Source organism: Tiliqua scincoides, chromosome 2, assembly GCF_035046505.1.
Source record: "Tiliqua scincoides isolate rTilSci1 chromosome 2, rTilSci1.hap2, whole genome shotgun sequence".
Classification (NCBI taxonomy): domain Eukaryota; kingdom Metazoa; phylum Chordata; class Lepidosauria; order Squamata; family Scincidae; genus Tiliqua; species Tiliqua scincoides.
The window spans coordinates 152,809,053-152,827,930 of record NC_089822.1 but is presented as its reverse complement, the minus strand read 5'-3'; the positions used below and the strand labels follow the sequence as shown (position 1 = coordinate 152,827,930).

General features: G+C 46.4%; 1 protein-coding gene across 1 annotated transcript; it reads right to left on the bottom strand.

Moving 5' to 3' along the window:
• Positions 1-11,615: 11,615 nt before the first annotated feature.
• Positions 11,616-12,406, bottom strand: NPB (neuropeptide B). Its single transcript, XM_066618293.1, has 2 exons — positions 12,143-12,406; positions 11,616-11,744 (listed from the first exon to the last, which is right to left on the bottom strand). The coding sequence occupies exons 1-2, from the start codon at positions 12,404-12,406 to the stop codon at positions 11,616-11,618; spliced, it is 393 nt and encodes a 130-aa protein (XP_066474390.1).
• Positions 12,407-18,878: the final 6,472 nt, after the last annotated feature.

The window sequence follows — 18,878 nt, the reverse complement described above, 5'->3', positions numbered from 1 at the left end:
ACTGAAATGCATGTATTAATGTCTCTAGAGCAATTGGAGCTCCCTGAAAGTTTCATAATAAAATCCTTATATATGATTAAGTGCAATATTTATTGACCAAGTAAATGTATTTTAAAAGAACCTGGATGCTTATGGTAGTATAAGCAAATCACATTATCCTTGGGGTTTGGTGGATTAGGTTAGTGGAAGAGGTTGTGGGCTTCATCCTGCCTGGCTTTGGGAATCCCCTCTAATATTTCACTGACCCCAAGGGTGATGGTTGTGACATGGTGGCAGCTGGGGTTCTTAAGTGTCTGACACAGTGAATAGTAGTGGGTTCTGCTAAGTATCTGGCATGGTGATTAGTGGTGGGTACCTCCAGCTGTGACTTTTTAGGTGGTTGTGGTGGGTCACGGTACTTAGTGATGTACACCTGTAACTGACAGAGTGAACAGTGGTGTTGGTAACCTGAAACAGAACTAGGTGATGCTAACCGTTCAATACATGGTCCTTGGTTAATTGCACTGGTTACATGCATTTTACAGTAGCTGTTTTTTGTTTTGTGGAGTGAGGAATGCAAGAAGAGATTAGGACAGATAAGGGAACTGCTGAAGTAGTCCCAGAAGCGGTGTAGCTTCCTGTCAGTGATCGGGAGTTGTTGTGGAATTTTCCTACAACCAAAACGGAGTGCTAGGAGTTTTGTCTGTCCCAGAAGCAAGAGGGTGGCGTAATGATGTCAGCAGTGGACGGTTTGATGCCTAGTACTAGTTTGCAAGGGTCAGAGGCCAGAGTACAAATTCTGAGGCAGATGTTGAAAAATCAAATTCAAATGCTAGCTCAGTGGCGGAAATTTGCTAAAGCTACTTTCCCACAGTTGCAATGGAAAGAAAGAGATGGAACCAATTAATGATATATTGGAGTTACCAAAAGTGGCATATGGAATGGATGTGCCTGATTCTACAAACTGGAGGCAACCAGTGGAGCAGGGGGAATCAGAACCAGTGAATGCCAAAGCTACTTTCCCACAGTTGCAATGGCAATAAACAGAGAGAGAACCTTGTTGGCATCTGTCAGTCTTGGAAGAGTATGGTATTGTGCTCTGAGTAGTGGTTCTGAAACAGAGTGTCCTCTCCAGTGCACGAAGCCTGGGTAAGGTAAATATGAAGGATAGACTGTCACCCATGCAGCAAATCCCCCCTCTCCACGTTGCTGAAATGGTCCAATGGAAAGGCAGAAGCCAATACGGTTGGTTCCAGCGGCGTCGCAGGAGTTGCCAGAACGTGACTGTGTTCAGCCACAAACTGCCTCAGGGACTCCGGCTCCGGATTTTGCCTCGAGGTTGACTCCTGAAGCCTTTTCCATAACTGGATGTAGCCACAAGGCAGTGGAGGTTTGGGATCAGAGTTTTCCTTCTCTCAGATGAGCTGCCTTCCCAGGTTAACGAGTCCCATCTACCTGGTGGCTGTTTAGTCACCTCTTACGACAAGTACAGCCAAACTGAGGGCCTATTCTTATACCCTGCACATGCCTGGTCTCGTCCAGTCTTGGAAGCTAAACAGGGTCAGGCCTGGTTAGTACTTGGATGGGAGACCGCTTGGGAATACCGGGTGCTGTAGGCTTATACCATAGTCTTTCGAGACTGAAGGTTGCCAACTAACTGAGAGAGAACCAATTAATGATGTATTGGAGTTATCAAAAGTGGCATCTGGAACGGATGTGTCTGATTGTGCAAACTGGAGGCAGCCAGTGGAGCAGGGGAATCAGAACCAGTGAAGAAGCTGCATGCCATGGAGTTGGTGAAAGGAGAGAATGTGTTAGTCTGCTTTAGACTGTTCCAAACGTTGGCAACTGAGTGCAGTTTTTACAGAAAAAAGGCAAGTCTGACTGAGTTGCAACTGGAATTTGACCATAAGAACTTCTACAGAAATAGAAGTGTTGCTTCTAAGATCCAAGTTGTGGCCCAAGAAAATATAACTGATGGTGGGAAGGAGGTTTCTAGGAAAGAAGAGGGTAAACAAAATGTGCTGAGTGCAGGAGAGAAGGAGTCTGGAAGTGGCTGCAGTTGTTGAGCCATTAGCATTCTCTAATTCTGCTAGGCATGAAGGCACCCCTCAAGGGCTCAGTGAGTCAAAGGAGACAGAGAAGTGTATTCCAACTGTTTGTTTGTCTCTTGAAAAGCAAGTTGTGGAAGATCTATTCCAGGACACTGATGATTTGTCTGGACTTTCCTTAACACAATCTGAAGTACAGGACTCCTCAGAAGAATTGTTTTCAGGTGTAGATGGTCCATTGGAGTCTTTTTTAATGGCAAACTGAAGTGAAAGCACCCAGGGACTTGTCAGGTGCTTAACCCCATTGTAATGCAGAGCTGTGCAATGCCTTCTGCCTCCAGGAACATTGGCAAGGAGGGAGTCTGTCCTCCAAAAAATTACCAGGGAACCTGAGGAATTCGGGGGCACTCTCAGGAATGGTGTCTGTGGTTGGCTAGGTTGGGCACTGGCTGAGGCCTGCTAGCTCAGCCTGACCCTAAATCCTCAGCCCCAATGTGCAGTGCCCATTGCAACTTCGGGGGGGGGGGCGGGACGGGACCTGGACCATGGTGGACCAGGGCAGGGCTTTGCCCAAGGCCTCCACACATCTGGCACTGGGCACACTGTTTTCAGGTCTCCTGGCCTTCACCTTCCCTTTATGAAATGAAACTAGATAAAAGTAGACAGCAGAAAGAGGTGGCTCTTCCAGCGCTGGCATGAGGGACAACTTTATGCTCTCCCCCACCTTTTGGGCTCTGTGAGAGACTCAACATTATTCAAGCACCTCTGAGAGTTGATAGGATGTTCTACCTACATCTTGTCCCAGTTGCTTCGCTATAGCATGGATGGAAATGTCTGCTTTCTGTCTCTGTTGCTCTCTAGGGCCTGGGGCTGCTGTCTGGGTGTGCAGGTGGATTGGGTTTGGAGAGGTGATTAATATGGAAATGGCAGTGTTTTGTTATTGCTGCCCCAGGTGAACACTGAGCCTGACAGACTCAACAGAGCAAGGGAATTGGAATCCAAAAGAAGTGTCAATTTCTTCTGATTCTGGGCCTTGCTTTGCAAAAGGACATTGGACTCTCTCTACCCAGCAGTCTAAAGATAGGTCATTTCTTTCCTCCTCTCTCCCTCTAACCCCTGTAACAACTCCCAATCCCTTCTGACACCCCTCCCATCCATTTCCCATGCCTGTTTTAAACCTTCCACTAATCCTCTCCTTCTCTCCTGCTGGGTCATCTTTGGTGGAGGAAGCCCAGCCCAGCTGACAGCCCAACTCAGTCTCATATTTTTAACCCATGTCTGTCCAAATGGAAAGATTTACAAGAATCTTTTAACCCTGCAGAGCCACCTAAACCTCTACATACCTTCCGTGCAAACATGGCCTTTTCCTTGTCTTTCTGTATCTCTTAATAAAGCCTATATTCTTTTGGAAAACTCAGTCTCATGCCTACTGTTTACCTAGCTAGAGGCATTTTGAGGTGATTGCCCTGCTATCTAGTCCATAAACCCCCCCCCCCCCAAAGCCATTCACTACATTTCAGGCTCTCTAGTTATAAATTCTCCAACTGAGTTTAATTCTGAGCCTGGTAGACCCAGACCCAAGATTGTGTGTGTGTGTGTGTGTATACATGTACTGTACATATTTAGGGATGTGTGCATATGAGAACATATGGCCAGATAGTGGGGAGGAGGAGAAACAGCCAACTAGCCTGGGTCTGAGACTGTGAACATGCGCATGACCTCGGTAGCTTCAGGATGTGGTGAAGGGTACTGCTGTTTTAATATTTCACCTAGGGAGGCACCTAAGGGCATCCCTGGTTGACTGCTGTGCCTTCCTCTCTGCCCACTTCATGAATTGCCCATCCTGCCTTCAAGCTTGAATCTTGCTACTCCATGTTTCTTTAGCTGCAGCAGCCAGGAAAACCATGACTCGGGAAGAAGCAAGCAACACCCATTTGATAAGCCTCAATTTGTCAGTTGCTGCCAGCCAGAAATTTTCCACAAGCTGCAGCAGCAATGGCTGTTGGTGAGAGCTTCACCAACTAATGCCTGCTTCAAGCCTGATGTGGCCCATGGAGCCTCTTCCTTCTCAGGAAGAGCAGAAGGAGAGGTTTTGCTTGACAAATGGTGAATGTTACTGTCTGTAGAAGGTAATATTCTTCTCTCTAGAATGGTCATGGCAACAGAGAACCCTATTAGTTTTGAAACTGGATTGGATTCATTAATGAAGGAGTAGTAATCTGGTCAGTAATGCCTTTTGGAGTCAGAGAGATGCTGTCCTATGGTGCTTCTATTAGATATGTGAGAATAGCGCACATGTGCCCCATGTTCTAATGAGGCAAAATGAAAATAACAAATCTTGATGTGTGTGCCTGGACAATGAATACAGTACTTGAAAAGCACTCGTTTCATTGCAGTTCCTTTGTTCACCTCCAGGTGGAAGGGAGGGAATGTGCATTAATAGTTAGTTAGGGCAGTGGTTTTCACACTTTTAGCACCAGAACCCACTTTTTAGAATGAGAATATGTCAGGACCCACCAAAAGTGATATCATAACAAGAAGTGACATCATCAAGCAGGAAATTTTTTTACAATCCTAGGCTGCAATCCTACCCACACTTACCCAGGAGTATGTCCCACTTACTATCATTGTTAAAAGCATTGTTAACTATCATTGTTAAAAGCAAATACATAGCAGTCTGTTAAAAGTACAGAGCTGTAACATTTCCCCAGATGGAGTCACATAGCATGGTAGCATCAAGTCAAATATATTAAAAATAAAGTATTGAAATGAATACCCATCTGAAATTGACTTGCGACCCACCTAGTGGGTCACAACAGATTGACCTGACCCAACAGATTGAGAAACACTGGTTTAGGGTGAGCAGCTCTTGTTCCATAGATTGCAGCTCTTTCAATGTCTGAGAATTCAGGAATGAAGGCAGTGACTGCCCCACTGTTATGGAGTAGGAACTCACTCTCCTCTCTTTTTTACTTGTGCAAACAGAACTCCAGGAATACTCTGCAGGTGTTAGGAGTGGGTAAATGAACCCCTGTAGCAGATGCAATAGTAACAAAGTTTCCAAGTGTTGTCTTTCTGCCCCAGAAATGTTAAGAACACTTCTTGCGCTCCAGACCAGAAAGCAGCAAATCCTGTTGTTTCATGCCTTGAGCAGCAGACACTGAGGGAAATTTGCAGCACAAGAAAATAAGAGAAATTTTGTTCCACATTAAAAGCTGCGCTTCTGAAATAGTGTCAACAACAATTAATAAATGGAGCTTCTTAATAAAATTATTAAGAATGATTTATTTTGCAAGTATCCAATGCATGGCTGGCATTTTGCATAAGCCAAGGATGCTGTCCTTTCATCCACCAAGTCTAGTTTAAAGGGGGGTAGAACAGTAGACATTTTAAAATATCCCTATTAAGTATTATTTGTTCAAATTCAAATAGTTACACCAATGTTTTTAAAATCATGTTTATTTTTTAATGTTTTTCTTCATCTTACAGTTTGCCATGTCTGAAAAATGCTACAGTAAAGCAAGATGAACAAGATAGATACAACTGAAATCTATAATGGCAAATAAAATTTTTTTAAGTACATAGAAACAAAAGACATTTCCACAATGCTGTTACCATTCTCAGAGTTCAGGAAAGTGTTACACACACACTGCTATTTAGTACACCCTGATGCACTTGAAATTTGTTCTTGGCACAAGTTTTTGAATTTGTTTGTGTGTGTGTGTGTGTGTGAGAGAGAGAGAGAGAGAGAGAGAGAGAGAGTGAGCGAGCGAGCGAGCGAGCGAGCGTGAGAGAGAGTAAGAAACTGCCATCTTAGGTGAATACAAAAAGAAAGATTTCATTTTAAATTGAGGAGAGTGGTACCATGTTTTTGCTACATTTAAGCAAGTTGAATTCTATATGAGGACAAATGGGTATAATCATCGTAATTCTTTTTGACCACTTCTCCAATGTTTGAACTGGGATTTTGAGTGATGATGGTGATGGATTACATGTAGACAGACACTTAATTTCCAGACCAGATGTGGGTTCTGTTGGTCAATAAAAAGGCAGGGGAGGTTCAATCTAAAGATTTCTTAAAATTCTTTTCTAAATCTTAAGATTTCAGGTTTGAAAGAATTTACTCATTCATACCTGTCCTTACAGATGGCCTCTGTGTCCTCTTCTTGCATCATGTTATAGGTGGGCAGTTCTGTTTGTAGTTGGTATCTTGGACACATTGGGGTGTGTGTCATAGTCATTGACATTATCAGGACTTGCAGCCTACACGAGTATTGAAAAGCCTTATTCAGTGGGGCTTACTCCCAGGTAATTGTGTATAGATTGTAACCTTAAATTAGCTGGGATTAATTTATTGATTTTGAGCACAAGCCTGTGCAAATCTACTCAGAAGTAAGTCCTGTTGTGTTCAATGAGGCTTACTCACAGGAAAGTGGGTATAGGATTGCAGTCTTTGCTGATGTTCAGTTACTAACTCCCTTTGGATACAACCCCTTGACTATTACATAATGTACTTGTCAAAATGGGCTTGAGTTTTATTTTCTAAATAGTAGCTGTGGGGAGCCTGATCTGAACTGGGACATGACATGGGAGGAGGAAGGCTCTAACTCTTTGCTTCTGCCACATGCCCAATCTGATCCTTGCAGCTGCTTTTTGACTTGGGAGCAGAGCTCCCACTGCTGATTCAGTTCTGATCTGAATCTGCCACCCTCTACTCTGGAGCTTCTCCTTAGAGAATAAAAATCAAGCACATCAGAACCAAGCGTGTAATTCATGTGACTCTAGTTCGACTCTACGCAGGGTACTTTTATATCTCTTTTCATGTTAAATTATAGGTCTAGAGCTGCAAGTTTGCAAACACTTGGATGGACCACAAACCAAAGGGCTTTTTAAGAGATGGGCAATAACAGTTAGATAAGATAGGGTGAAAACGGAACTTCTGCATAAGAGAATGATATATCGACATCGTTCTAGTGCAAGTGATTTCTAATCTAAAGTCATTTTTGGGCAAATCTGGCAGGGGGAGTGGGGTTGCTCTTGCCCAATAAGGGGCCTGCTCAAAGTATGCCTCAGGTTAGAGACTATGAATTTCCCTCCAAGCCTTTTTTAAGTTCCAAACATCCTAGCAACATGCTGTATTGGAATTGAAGAAGATATGGCAAGGAGATAGGATGTGGTGTCCGCAGTGGCCCTTTGCTCTGGGGAATCTGGTAAACATGGGGTTAAAACCTGGGCTTCCATCAGTAGGTGTGCTGCACAGCTGGAGCCACTAGAGGCAGTCAATCTATTACAGGATAAAAGGAGCACCTGGAGCAGAGAGAGTTTGTGGGTTGTAGTTGGAGAGACTTGCTGGCTTATTGGACTGAATTCTTGGAGCACTAACTCATGGACTGGCAGACAAACAATGAACACTGACTGATGGGCTGGAGGTCAGACCAGGAACTGGTGCACTGACTAATGGACTAATCAAACAGAGACTGCTGAGTGGTGGAGAGCTGAGGTGATGCTGCTGTACCTGAAAGGACTGCTGCTTCGAGAACTGGGAGGACAAAGCCACCTACTAGTCACCTTCCTGCTGGTGCTGGGGTTCAGCAGTAGGTGTATATGCTGCTAGAACTAGCTGTGCTTGAGCCTGGGGAGGGGCTAATTAGCTTGAAGCAGGCTTGAAGTAAGTTCTCTAGGCCAAGGATAGAACAGGAATTTGGCAAAACACATACTAGCATGACACAGTGGTGCCTGTTTTTTTTTCTGCCTGAAAATGTTCACTCCTCAAACCATTATTCCATGTAATTACTAAAAGTATCTCTCAGCCCAGTACTACATCAGCTTGAAAAGATGCATGTTCTTGTGGCCATAGGCAGTTGCTCTCCAAGGCCCTCTTCCTTTTGATGTCTTACCACTCTATTCTTCTGCTCTGTGTTATCTTCTGAAATTGGTTTGGTTTTTTTTTATTGGTTCAATTGTCCCAAGGCTGAAGAAGATGACCAATTTTTTTATTAAGCCACTTAAAGTTAAGTGTGACATCATCAGTCCCTTTCAGATCAATCTCTGTATAATTGATCTGAAAGGGAGCCATGATTGGCTGAGCTTCCTGTTGCGTGTATACACTTACTGGAAATTCTGGGTTTACCTCTATAGAATGGACATTGCACTGATACTAACAAGGTCTGCTGGCTTCAGCAACCTGTAATGTTCCAGAAGCCCTGGGTGGGATTCTGGAGAGGAGAAGAAAGGGCTTCCTTCACAATCTGAACTAAGATGAACTCATTGAAGATGGGCTTGGGGCAGGCTCGACATCCCCTCCATACCTGTACAGTAATCTTCATAACTGTACATAATCTATATGTATGTATCTTCATAACTCTTTCAAAGGATTCAAGTACAGTTTCTCCTCCCAGCCTTTGGATAACCCTTTTTCAATTAACCAGAGGCATATCTAGCAAATCTCATCCTCTTAGGAATGGCATTGGAGAAGGAAGAAGCATATTATGTGGAGCAGGCTCTCTTCTGGCTAGCTGCAAGTGGGCATTTAACTCTCTGCTAGTTTATGCCACTTGATACCATCCTAGGTGGCAACCAGCCCGTGCTTTACCTTTTACCACCAGAATTTGCATTTCAGTTTCTTTTTTATTGATTCCTGATTTTTGAAGCTTCATTACAAAGCGTACCTCTACCACTGTTGAGCCAAACTCTTCCCAGTGCATATCTTGTGGACTCTGCAAATTCTCTCTTAGTCAACAGGGGGAAGGGGTGTTGCCCTGCTCCATTCCACCCAGGCAAGGTTTGAGGCAGGAAATATTTTGAGAAAGCGAGCTTGTAATCACGCTTTCAAGTCATCTTTGACTCATTCAAGTCATCTTTGTACATTTTTTCCAGCTCAAGAACATAAGACGTCAATTTAAGTGGCTATAGAATATTACCTCTGTGTTACTTGCATTCTGCCACAGGGAAGGTAAGATGGTCTGGCTTTAAAAAAAAAAAAGATCCCCTTCCTGATATTTATAGGGGAAGAAATTTGGTGGACAGATGCCCTATGGAAAAAGACCATGTTCAGAAATCCCATATCCACTTCTGTTTATTTATTCAATTTTTCAAGTTACAAAATAAAAAAAAATCAGTAACTGTAACTACAATGGGGAAAAATACAAATTCATTTAGAGGTAACCATCTTCCTGCAGCAGGGATAATCCGATTTCATTTGACTAAATGTGAATAGATAAGGCTACAGGAAAGACAGTTCATATCTGTGCAGATTGGCTTCTCTATGTTTACTCAAAAGGAAATCTCATTGCTTTCCATTAGAATTACTTCCTTGTAAATATTCTTCAGACTGCAGTGTAATCCTAAACGTGTTTAGTCAGAACTAAGCAAGCCCCAATGAGTTCAATGTGACTCGCAGCACAATCCTATGCTTGTCTACTCAGAAGTAGGTCATTTTAATAGGACTTACTCTAAGAGAACTGTGTATAGGATTGCAGCCTTACTCACTAGTAAAAGTGTTTAGGATTGCAGCCCAGTTTTCGGTACATGCTGGGAGTGGGGAGAAGGATCCTGTGTGAAGCCACTTCAGTGGACCAGAGTGAAAGTTCAGCATCTCCTCTTTTCTGTAATCCCACTGTTCAAAACAGCCTCCTCTCTGCATTGGGGCTCCCATCACAATAGCTGCCAAAAACTAGTCCGTTTGTCTGTGCTGGTTGGAAAGAAGCTGAATTCACTGCTAAACAGTGATGGACAATAGTTAAGCTTAAACTGCCTTTTCATGTAGCTGAACATTTACCCATGACTATTTTATGAAAACTCTTTTTGTTGGCCATTTACTACTGTTACTAAACACTTTGTTTTTTTACTTGAACTTCAGGTATTTTATGGTTCAACACAGAACAATTTGTACAGATTGTAAAGAGTAAAGGAAATGACCAAAGGTTCCTCAGCTTTGGCAAACTGTTTTCTTTGATCGGTTTAACGAAAAAGAAGGCTGGTTTTAGTTTTCTGTGGACGGAGAGGAAGTAATTAAACAGTGCCTGCAACGCCTTTAGATAATTGCTAATAGTTGTAGTTAAACGACTTTTTAACTTAGTCAAGTGCATATCAATGCTTCCAAAGCATTCTCAGTGGGAGCCATATGCCCTCCCTGGGGTGCCCTGACACTTTTGAAGGGGGCCACAGACTGAACACTGAAAATAATGATTTTTTTGTTTATCTATTCCTGTTGTATCCTTGTTGGGGGGGGCTGCAACCCGAGAAGAGCTCTTAAGGGGAACCGAAAAGAAAGGTTGAGAATGGCTGTTCCAAAAGGATTGTGCTGCCCTCGCTCTGTCCCCCCCTCGCTGTACTAGTAGCACTACCCCCCCCTCCCTTCAAAAACCAAAGCTTCATTTATCCTAGTAACAGGACACCCCTTCCCTCCTGCAGCCACTATGGTGCGGTTGAGGACTTAGTGGCATTCTGTTCCGCCGGCTAAAGCAAAGAGGGTAATCCTACGGGATGACAGCGGCGAGAAGTGGTTGAGTGCGAAGGACAGCTTCCCTAACCCTTCCCCGGTATGCACATGGGAGCACTTACCCTGATTCACCTGCCTTGAACTGTCGCGTCAAAATTAACCGGGGGGGGGGGGTTTGAGGACATCGCGGTGCTGTGGCTCTCAACCGGTCTCTTTTCTACGCCCCTGATAGATGGGGGAGGGGAGGTGTCGGCGGAGAAAAGATGATCGTATGAACGGAAGAGGCTTCTCGTGAAATGGGGACATGTGCCATTGACCAACTCTAGAGCCAAGGGAGAGAGCAGTGCTCTAATGATTGGGGGGGGGGAATGGGAGGGGATGAAATCCCCGAGCACCCCCTCCATTCCCGCCAAGCATGCCCCCCACTGTCCACCCGTGGCCCTGAGCAAGCGCTCAGCAAGGGGAAGGGCTGAGTTCCCCCTGGCGCCCCCTTGGCATTTCGAAAGGGGAGAGCTTCACCCGGAGGATGTCAAGCCAGCCCCCCCCCCCACTAGCGCGCAGCAGGAACAAGGAGGGCGACGACGCCTGGACGGCAGGGACACTCGCTGCTGCCCATCCCTGAAGGGTGCCAGCCAAGGGGAGTTCCGTCTACTGTGTGGGAATCCCCCGGGAGGAGAGCGGAGTTTGACGGTCCTACCTGTACCTACTGGCTGCACTCAATCCCCACGACGGCAGCGGGGCTTCCCCTCCAGGGGGGTGGACGCGACTAGACAGGCTCACCAGCTCCAGCGTAGACCAGCGTAGTGAGCTTACTGCGAGACGTCTCCTCAAAGGCTCTCCTTGAACCTCGTGCCCTCCCCAGTCTCTCCCCCCTCCCACCTGGCTGGCCGGACTGAAGACGCGCCTCTGCTGGACCGACCCACGTTCCCAGCTGCTGGATGAAGACACCGCGGGACACAGAGAGGTTTAAGGCGCATTTATTCACAGATGCAGGGAAAGAACAAGAAAAGAGCGCCTCCCCTCCCTCCCTCCCGGTGGTGGCGGCCTTGGTCCGAGAGCTGAGAGCCCCCTTCCACCTGCCCCCCCCCGCCCAGTCCAGCTGCCCCGCTCTGGGCTCCAGGGAAGTCAGCCAGCCCCGCCGGGGCTCACGGGCTGGTGCAGTCCGCGGGGTCCAGGGACACGGTGACATCGGCTTTGCACTGGATGACGCTGGGCACTCCGGGCAGCAGCTGGCAGCTCTGCAGCTCCGGGGCCACCTCCTTCACGCACACTGCCTGCGAGAGGGGAGAGAAGAAGCGGGGGGTGAGGGCTGCAGAGGGGGGAAGCCCTCCTGAGCACGCAGGGACTGACTTCCGAGGAAACACGCGTCCCCTCGGTGTTGTCCTGTTCACACGTGATTAGCTGAAAGGTGTTCAAAGGAAAGTTTCTATCCCCTCCTGACGTGAGCTTCGAGGTCTCCTTTTGGACCCCCCCCCCTACTTAATGTTGCATTTCGTGGGCTAACATGCGAATTGCCGTCCACTCCCGCGGAATCCCCCCACGCCCAGCCCCTTCCTTGCTTGCCCGGCCCGGACGCGCCACTCCCTCCCTCTCGCCGCCCGCCGGTCTTCCCCTGTGCCAGAGGGCGCTGCTACGCCTCGCCTCGCCTCGCCCCGTCCAGGCTGCGGCTCACCATGTTGCGCAGCGCCCCGGTGGTCTGGCGGGGCTCAGACAGCAGGAGGGCGGCGGCGGCGGGCGGGCCGCTCTCGGCGCTGCTGCTGTCGTCGTCGGAGCGGCGCATGTAGGGCGAGCGGCGGATGCCGGACAGCAGCCCCGAGGCTCTTCCCACCGAGTAGTAGCTGGGGCCGGCCGCCTGCTTGTACCAGGCCTCGACGGGCGGGCTGAGCAGCGCGGCCAGGGCCAGGCAGAGGAGCGCGCAGGTGGGGGGTCCCCGCATGGTGCGGCTAGTGGTGGCGGCGGCGGCTGCGGCTGGGCGGCTGCCATCGGCTCGGCTCCTTATATTGGGCAGGCAGGCGCGGGGGCGGGACGGCTCCTCCCGGAGCGCCCCTGCACCCCGGAGCGGGCGGGCGGGCGAAAGGAGCGGCGAGGACGCGACCCTAGTCCCCGAGAACCCCTGCACGACGGAGGGGCAGGGAGAGCAGGTCTCCATCCCAGGCTTTGCCTTCAGGGGCGGGGGACTGCAATCCTGGGAGTAAGCCCCATTGAATATAATGGGACTTGCTTCTGGGTAGGCATGCACAGGATTGTGCTGTTAGGTCGCAGTCGGGAGTATAGAAGCCCCCCCCGCCCCACTTTTCCCGAGGATCTCTTCCCTAGCGTGGTGCTCGGACGAGGGCGAGTTTGATGTCCGAGAGCACCTGAGCGGCAAAGTTGAACAGAGCTGCAAGTCCAGCCCGCCTTAGCAGGGCCGCTCCGCGTTAAGAGATTGTGAGTCCAATCCTATGCGTGTTTGCTTAGAACCAAGCCCCGTTAGAGTCAACGGGGCTTGCTTCCAGCTAAGTGTGGGGAGGATTGCAGCCTGCGTCCGCCAGCTCCACAGCAGTTTCGGCATGAGTTAGATGGCAGCAGAGTTCCCAAGGTGGGACTCCACTTTTGGGGAGATGCTGCTGCTGCCCACCAACTTCCATGAGCAGAGAACCCTCTCGCCTCCCCTTCTGGGCTTCTGAGTGATCACGCAGAAACCTGACTCCTATGGGGTCAGCACCACTTACTGCTCTTGCAGCTCATCACTGTGCAGGGCTTGTGGTAGAGACAGAGCTCTGCTTCAGTGTCCCCTAGAATGGTCACAAAGAGCAGAGTCGCCTTCACATGGATCAAGGGGGGGCAGCAGGAGAGAGCAAGAACAAGCTGGCAACCCCCTTCCTCATATGCACAGTGCTTGTCTGAAGTGACCAATGCTATGGCAGGTTTGAGAACCTCCAGAAGTAAGTTTCTCCACTACTGTTACTGCTTCAGCAAATGCTCTGCGCATAGAGTGGGGCTTCAGGAGCAGTTGACACGCGTTCACCCCCTCCCTCTGTGCAGCTTGAGCAACATGAAGGGCATGCACTTCTTGCATGGCCTTGCCGTTTGGAGCTGGTTTTTACAATTGCCTCCCTCACTGTTCCTGTTTATACCTCCCAACTTAGCAAAACACTGTATGGTCAAGTAGTTTCCATTTAACATAATTTAAAAATACTACATGTAAGCATAAATTGTAAAATTTCACAACAGATGCTTTGCTAATTCTAAGCACAAAACCCAGTATAGCATCTATTTAGGTTAACTAATCAGAAAAAGTGGGAAATGCTCCTCCTGTTCTGCTCCCCCACCCCAATATATCACTGTTTCAGTTGTTCAGGATTGTGCCATTCTTTTATTTTACAGTCTTTTCTCTCACTCCCACACACCCAATTCAGTTTTCTTCTCACCTGGACTATGGAACTGTCCTTTGTAGAAGCTGAACACGCTTACTTGGGCAGAAGTAAACCAAGTGCTTCATCAAGTGGGACTGCCACAACTGTAGGAGAAATCCCAATTACTTGCCAAATGAAACAAGGCAACTGGCATTTTAAAAGCTAACTAATTTACTGCAGCAGAAACTTTATTGCAGCACACCAGAACCACCTTCATACACTGGAGTCTAGTCCACAAAAGTTTATGCTACAATAAATGTGGTCCTCTTTAGGGCAGTAAAGAACACATTTGTTAACTTTTAGAGAGGCTGCTGTTAAAAGTAAAAAGGCTTGGGCAACTTAAACAGCAATCTCTGTAGGTAGCAAATGTGTTCTTTGCTGCCCTCTTGTGGCATTTTCCATTTCTGTAGAAGGGTATCATTGACTGGAAGCATAGTCCAAGAGTGAGCTGGATTATTGTGTCCTGGAATAACCCAGGCCCAAGGATATGGCAAAAGCATGGGTGAAAATCCACTTGATTTCAGTAGGACATACAGGAACATCTTTAGAACTGGAATTTAGAGTTGCAGTCCTAAGTACTGTACAGCAGTGGTACTCATGCATTTAGCACTGGGACCCACTTTTCAGAATGAGAATCTGCTGGGACCCACTGGAAGTGATGTCATGACTGGAAGTGACATCATCAAGCAGGAAAATGTTTAACAATCCTAGGCTGCAATCCTACCCACACTTACCCAGGCGTAAGTTCCATTTACTATCATTGTTAAAATATTATACATAGTAGCTTGTTAAAAGTACAGGTCTATAATATTTCCCCAAATGCAGTCACATACCATGGAGGCATCAAGTCTAATATAATATATTAAAATAAAAATAAAATATTGAAATTTTTTTCAAATATTTGAAAAATTGAAATGGGTACCCACCTGAAATGGGCTTGCAACCCACCTAGTGGGTCCCAACCCAGTTTGAGAAACACTGCTGTACAGTATACTTATGATCAAGTATTAGTTAGGTTAGAACTACACACCACAGACACCCACCCATAAGTCAACCTCACAGATATGTTGAGGTCAGGTTTTGAGCAAAAACCATGGAATTTTCTGTGATCCTCTGATAAGTCAGGGGTTAAACTTAGGGGGGGGGGTGTCTGACTATAGTTTTGACTGATTTTACCAGAGGCCAGATCCTGAAAAATAGCTTACCACTACCATAGATACTCGCCAATAGTACTTGAAATTTTTGCTAAGTAATCAGGCTCAAATTATCACTTTGCCTTGTCTCCGGGTCAATCAGAGGGCAAAGCCTTTCAACTCTGAAAAGTTTCCTTTCTCAAGGGGCAGAAAGGGGCCAGGTTTCTCAGGCAGCAGGCAGCTCCTTAGAAGCAATTTGTTAACCTTTTATTCTCCTTCTGCTGCAGCCTGGTTCTGCTTTGCAAATGCTTGCAAAGCAGGTCTGTTTTTTGAAACACCACAATGGGAATCCTCCTTTCCATTTGAAGCAGACTACAATTCAGTGCACCCTTACTTAAGAATAACACCCAGGGAAAGCAGTGGGTCTACTTCTGAGTAAAAAGGGTTGTAAATATATGCTGTGAATTGAATTGCATACTCCCAGTTATGTGTTATGGGTTGTATGTAGAACTTCTGGCTTAACACACCAGACACCTTAAAGGTGGATTTGACTCATGGTTCTCCTGCAGTGGTTCCTAACCTTTTTCACTTGCATATCCCTTGGCAATAATAAATTGTACCCTTCATATTAGCAAAATGTTTGTACGTAATAATACAAGCCCTCATCTCCTCTCTATGAAAACCCAGACTTCATGTATTCATCACATATTTTCTCTTTTCATCTGTTTGAAGAACAGAAGACTCTGCCTTTGCACTGTTTTGCACCAGAAGTGTCCTGAGAAATTCTGGCTGATTGATCACTTTCCATATTATGTTTCAGCTTTTTTACTGTGCTGGTTTTCAATCACTGGTTCATAGATGAATTGATTACCAAAAACTAGCTGTTGGTGGGGCTTTCACAGCCAACAAGCTACCTCCCTTCCTTCCTTGCTGGTCCTTGCAAGGCATTCCTGTCTTGCAAGGCATTCTGGAGCATGACCTGCCTTTTTCTACCATTATTCCATTCTTTTTCAAGTACCCTGAAAGATCCTGTTGAGTGTCCCTGGGAGTACATGAATACCAGGTTGGGAACCACTGTTTTACTGGTATGTTGTTTACAGTTTAGCTCAGTATCGAGAGAAAGTGTCGGAGATTGTTGAGCCAAGGTACACAAAGTCATGGACAACCTCCAGTTCATGCGCAGAGATTGTAATGCAGGGAGGTGAGTCCACATCCTGAACCATGACCTGTGTTTTCTTAAGGCTGATCGTCAGTCCAAAATCTTGGCAGGCCTTGCTAAAACAATCCATGAGCTGCTGGAGATCTTTGGCAGAGTGGGTAGTGACAGCTGCATCGTTGGCAAAGAGGAAGTCACGCAGACATTTCAGCTGAACTTTGGACTTTGCTCTCAGTCTGGAGAGGTTGAAGAGCTTTCCGTCTGATCTGGTCCGGAGATAGATGCCTTCTGTTGCGGTTCCAAAGGCATGCTTCAGCAGGACAGCGAAGAAAATCCCAAACAAGGTTGGTGCAAGAACACAGCCCTGCTTCACGCCGCTTCGGATGTCAAAGGGGTCTGATGTGGAGCCATCAAAGACAACAGTGCCTTTCATGTCCTTGTGGAAAGATCTGATGATGCTGAAGAGCCTGGGTGGACATCCAATCTTGGGGAGAATCTTGAAGAGGCTGTCCCTGCTGACCAAAGAGAGTCTGGTCCAGCAAGAAGCTGATGGAACATACCAAGATCCAGGTCTACAGAGCTTGCTTCCTGAGTACACTTCTGTACTGCAGCGAGTCATGGACTCTTCGCTCGCAACAGGAGAGGAAACTGAACGCATTCCACATGCGCTGCCTCCGACACATCCTCGGCATCACCTGGCAGGACAAAGTTCCAAACAACACAGTCCTGGAACGAGCTGGAATCCCCAGCATGTATGCACTGCTGAAACAGAGACGCCGGCGTTGGCTTGGTCATGTTGTGAGAATGGATGATGGCCGGATCCCAAAGGATCTCCTCTATGGAGAACTCGTGCAAGGAAAGCGCCCTACAGGTAGACCACAGCTGCGATACAAGGACATCTGCAAGAGGGATCTGAAGGCCTTAGGAGTGGACCTCAACAGGTGGGAAACCCTGGCCTCTAAGCGGCCCGCTTGGAGGCAGGCTGTGCAGCATGGCCTTTCCCAGTTTGAAGAGACACTTGGCCAACAGTCTGAGGCTAAGAGGCAAAGAAGGAAGGCCCATAGCCAGGGAGACAGACCAGGGACAGACTGCACTTGCTCCCAGTGTGGAAGGGATTGTCACTCCCGAATTGGCCTTTTCAGCCACACTAGATGCTGTGCCAGAACCACCATCCAGAGCGCAATACCATAGTCTTCCAAGACTGAAGGTTGCCAACAACTGTTTATAGTGCACTTACTCTGACAGTGCTTACGAAAAGGTGATGAAGACCATAATTTAAAAAGAATAAAAATGTATCTTATGATCTTTTACTATGTTTTTAATAAATTAGAGACTACAGTTCTTAGGTAACAATTAGTGGCAAGTTATTTTTCAGGATCTGGCCTTGAGTAAAATCAGACAAAACTATAGTCAGACACCCCCCTAAGTTTAACCCCAGACTTCCCCGAGGGTCATAGAAAATTCCATGATTGTTGGCTCAAAACCTGCCCTCAACTTATCTGTGTGGTCGACTTATAGGTGAGTATCTCCGGTGATTGTTGCCTGAGAACTGTAGTCTCTAATTTATTAAAAACACAGTAAAAGATCATAAGATACATTTTTATTCTTTTTAAATTCTGGTCTTCACCACCTTTTGGTAAACACTCTCCGTGCACTGTAAACAACATACCAGTAGAACAGTGGTTCCCAACCTGGGATTCATGTATTCCCAGGGACACTCAACAGGACCTTTAGGATACTTGAAAAAGAATGGCATAATGACAGAAAATGGCAGGTTGTGCTCCAGAATGCTTTGCAGGGCCAGCAAGGCAGGAAGGAAGGTAGCTTGTTGGCTGTGAAAGCCCCACCAATAGCTAGTTTTTGGTAATCAATTCATCTATGAACCAGTGATGGAAAACCAGCACAGTAAAAAAGCTGAAACATAATATGGAAAGTGATCAATCAATTTCTCAGGACATTTCTGGTGTAAAACAGTGCAAAGGCAGAGTTTCTTCAAACAGATAAAGAGAAAACACTGTGATGAATACATGAAGTCTGGGCTTTCATTGAGAGGAGATGAGGGCGTGTATTATTACAAACATTTTGCTAATATGAAGGGTACAATTTATGGAAATAGGCTGCCAAGGGATATGCAAGTGAAAAAGGTTGGGAACCACTGCAGGAGAACCATGAATCAAATCTACCTTTAAGGTGTCTGGTGTTTTAAGCCAGAAGTTCTACATACAACATACAACCCATAACACATAACTGAGAGTGTGCAATTCAATTCACAGCAGAGAGATGCAGCTGCATATATTTACAACCCTTTTTACTTAGAAGTAGACCCACTGCTTTCCATGGGTGTTATTCTTAAGTAATGCTGCATTGAATTATAGCCTGGGACTTTGCTTCAAATGGAAAGGAGGATCCCATCCAGAACCAGGCTGCAACAGCATTTGCAAAATGGAACAGAGGAGAATAAAAGGTTAACTTCAGCTGGAGTTTCCCAGGAAAGTTACTATAGAAACAAATGATCTCTGCATTACTTCTAATGACCTGCTTGAGCAAGAACTTTTCAGAGTTGAAAAGCTCTGCCCTCTGATTGACCCAGAGATAAGGCAAAGTGATAATTTGAGCTTGATTACTTGGCAAAAATTATAGGTACTTTGGGCAAGTATCTATGGTATGTGCTTGCCATACAATAAACAAAAATACATACCTACAGTTCCATGACTCTTATTTGAA

What these genes read in the sequence shown, in the direction of transcription:
- NPB (XM_066618293.1), bottom strand. Translation starts at nt 12,406, where the DNA reads ATGCGGGGACCCCCCACCTGCGCGCTCCTCTGCCTGGCCCTGGCCGCG. An exon ending in CCGGGGCGCTGCGCAACATG is followed by an intron (nt 11,745 to 12,142) that starts GTGAGCCGCAGC and finishes CCCCTCTCGCAG; the next exon opens with GCAGTGTGCGTGAAGGAGGT.